General features: G+C 36.4%; 1 protein-coding gene across 3 annotated transcripts in view; it reads right to left on the bottom strand.

Annotated features, from left to right (window-relative positions):
• Positions 1-1,382: 1,382 nt before the first annotated feature.
• The window catches only part of Trmt10c (tRNA methyltransferase 10C, mitochondrial RNase P subunit), a 7,460-nt gene continuing 5,625 nt past the window's right edge, over positions 1,383-3,217 (bottom strand). For all 3 annotated transcript variants that reach the window (XM_004636627.2, XM_023721235.1, XM_023721236.1), the window contains exon 2: positions 1,383-2,939. In XM_004636627.2, the coding sequence (XP_004636684.1) occupies positions 1,639-2,913 (1,275 nt within the window). In that variant the 5' untranslated portion in view covers positions 2,914-2,939 and the 3' untranslated portion in view covers positions 1,383-1,638. The remainder of the gene's footprint in view (positions 2,940-3,217) is intronic.

Genomic DNA, 3,217 nt, shown 5'->3' with positions numbered 1-3,217 from the left:
AAAACAGAGGTTTGTACCTGTTATTTGCTTATTATTTCTTGCCTATATCTTGTAATATGAGAAACTACTTTGGCAATAACAATACACAATGTACTAACTATTGTTACTCTCCTAAAATCTTGTTTTGAGATTTTGTACCACTGTTTTTTCTTTAAAATAAAAATAACTGTCAATAAATAAATATTAAAAAAATAAATATTCTTTTAGGAGCTGGTGAGGTAACTCAGCAGTCTAATGCTTAGGCAAGCTTAGGGACCATGGTTCAATCCTGGCACCACATGCTACACCAGCCCTGCCCCCAGGGCAAGCTGAGCCGGCCACAAAAAATATATTTTTATTCATGTCTGTTACTACTCTATTCATTAAAAAATTGACTTAGAAAAAAAAAATTGACTTAGAAAAGTTAACCTTAGGTGGTGGTTCACTAATTACACTAAAGCTTTGGTACAATACTGGGCATGTATAGGCATTAAGGTACATTGCTTAACTGAATTAAAGAGATCCCTTGGTATGTCAGGTGGTTGGTTTGGATATGCTATGAAAAACTTGAGTATGGGGAGGTAAAACAAATTTCCTGCCCTCTTGGGAAAAAAAAGATTTCATTAATGTTCCATGTAGTACCTTGCCTGTTATGGCTTTTAGACTTTTTTTTTGCAGAACCGGGGATTGAACTCAGACCCTTGCGCTTGCCAGGCAAGCGCTTATTCTGAGCCATCTCCCTGGCCACGGCTTTCTTTTCTAGGACATAACCATTTTCCAGAGGTTTTGGACTTGAGAACTAAGCTAGCCTGTATCATTTCCTTTAAGGAGTTAAGACTGATAAGCAGCTCTGGAATTGCTAGTAGTTGTCCTTATTTCTGGGCAGTAAGACTATGGTAGCTGCTCATATAGAAATAAGACTAATATCTGGAGCTGTTCAAGTCTCTGGTCTTGTTCTTGATATCCAGCTATAGATTTTTTTGTATTTGCTGGTGGCTTAAACCTCAGGATATGCCTTTGCTATACTTGTAATTGCTTTTTAATCCCCAAAGCAGCCTTAGTTGTCACTTGCTACCAAATAAGACCTAATATACTTGAGAAAAATGTAGACTTGTTTAAGATACAAATTTAGGACAAGGTGGTACATATCTGTGTCTCTGTCAATCAGGAGGATCACTATTAAGTTCAAGGCTAGTGAATCTAAGGCCAGCCTCAAATATATGGGAAGACCCTGTCTCAAAAATACAAAACGTAAGGGTCAGGGAGATGGCTCAGTAGAATAAGCGCTTCCCTGTCAAGTGCAAGGGCCTGAGTTCAATCCCTGGTTCCACAAAAAAACCCAAAAAACAAAAAACCACACACACAACAAAAAAAAGGAAAATGAAGTCTCAAACATTCAAAAATCACACCAATGGTACAAGTGTTTTATTGGCCTCATGTAAAGATTCTTCCATTACATCAACATGGATAATTTGTTTGTCTATAATAAACAAAATACATTCTCAAAGTTCTATAGGATTTAAGTAACTGGACAAAGACTTAGTTTGGAAAGACTACCTTTCAAAGACAGAAAATGTGTTCCATTTAGAAATAGGCTAATAGAACTATATTTCCATTAAAAAATAGAACTATTGTTTCACTCCATTTATTTTTAAGCTATCAAATTTTCTCATTTATACCAACTTTTCCATGTCTACTTAAAGTATGCTTTGGAGATGAGTTAAGAGTCTTTGCCTTCTTCAATCTGTTAAGGAACTCTAGAGAATGCTCAGAAATGTCTAGATAACCAGTATGTTTTCTACTGGGAACAAACTTCAGAGCCTCTTCCCAATTACCAGTGTTTTTCAGACATAACAAAATCCGCATCATTTGATCTAAGGTAAGATTTTTGTTACCAGTGTCCCACTGTAAGTATTTATCTAATGGAAGGCATTCTGTTGCCAGGTTTAACTGCTTTGCTCTAGCTAGAGAGGCACCTGGCTGCATCTTTTTATCAACAAAGGACCCAATCACATAAATTTTGTCATGTTTGTAAGTAGTCATAACATTGGGAGAATCTGCAGTTAAATATATAATACTGTCCTTTGGAAATACATCTACATAAGACTTTTCTGTTGTTGTTAAAAGCAGTTTGTTCCATCTTTCTCTGTAATGCCTAACTAACTGTCTGTGGTAAGCACCGTCTATTTTAAGGTTGCAGAAGTAAAGATGAAAAGGGTCAACATCTCTTCTGTTGCTTCCTTCACTTTCCAGAAGTTGGGAAATAGTATTTTGCAGCTCCTTTGGGTTCATGTAATTATCATAACTCATATCAAAAACCAAAGGCTGTCCAAACTGCATAGCCTGGGCACCCTTCCACCCCATTGCAATGTCCTTCTGCCTGTCCCAAAGTCGAAGAAATAGAAAGCTTTGCTCTTTATCTTCCTCAGTGGTTTCTAACAGCTTGGCCTTTTGTGCTTCTTCCCTTGCTGCTGCTTTTCTTTCCTTTTTGATTTGCTTAGCTTTCTTTAGATTTTCTTTAATAAACAAATATTTTAAGTATTTTTTTTTGGATGACTTAGAGGCACATTCCATGATGGTCTTGAGCTGTTCTTCAGTGATGTGTTCTGGTACACTTTTCCCAAGCAATCTCCACATCTCGATTAATTCTCTGTTGGCAGCTAGCGTGTCTTCATCCTTGCTGCTTGGGACTGTGGAAACATCTTCTTTTTGCATGCCAGATTTCATTGTAGTTTTCCACCCATCCAATTCTAGCTGTTCAGGAGGGGATGTACTTTCCCTAGTAGGATGAGACACAGCTGGTATTTTGGAAGACATGTATCTCTGCAGAATTGTTGAATATAAATTTCTCTTCTTAGGAAGGGTAAAAGGTACCAAACACATGGCAAAAGGTCTTAAAGTGACACTAATATTCATTTTGAAGAAAACAGACATGTAAAAACAACAGCAACAAAAAAACTCTGTAAAAGATAAATAAAATCAAGTTAGACTTTATTAAAAAAAACTTCAAAATATAAATTTAGCTAAATATAAATTTTACACCAAAATGCAATTGATTTGTGAAGCACATGGCTTATGGTCACTCCCTAGGCATTTAAAACTTATTTGAGGGCTGGGGAGACAGCTCATTAAGCCCCTGCCTGACGAGTGCAGGTTCCTGAGTTCAATCCCTGCTACCACAAAAATAAATAAATATATAAATAAATAAAGTAAAATAAAACAAAACAAAACTTTGGGC

The sequence above is a fragment of the Octodon degus genome, unplaced genomic scaffold (genome assembly GCF_000260255.1).
Source record: "Octodon degus isolate 3935 unplaced genomic scaffold, OctDeg1.0 scaffold00081, whole genome shotgun sequence".
Classification (NCBI taxonomy): domain Eukaryota; kingdom Metazoa; phylum Chordata; class Mammalia; order Rodentia; family Octodontidae; genus Octodon; species Octodon degus.
The sequence above is the reverse complement of the archived record's forward strand: the minus strand, read 5'-3'. Positions and strand labels throughout refer to the sequence as shown.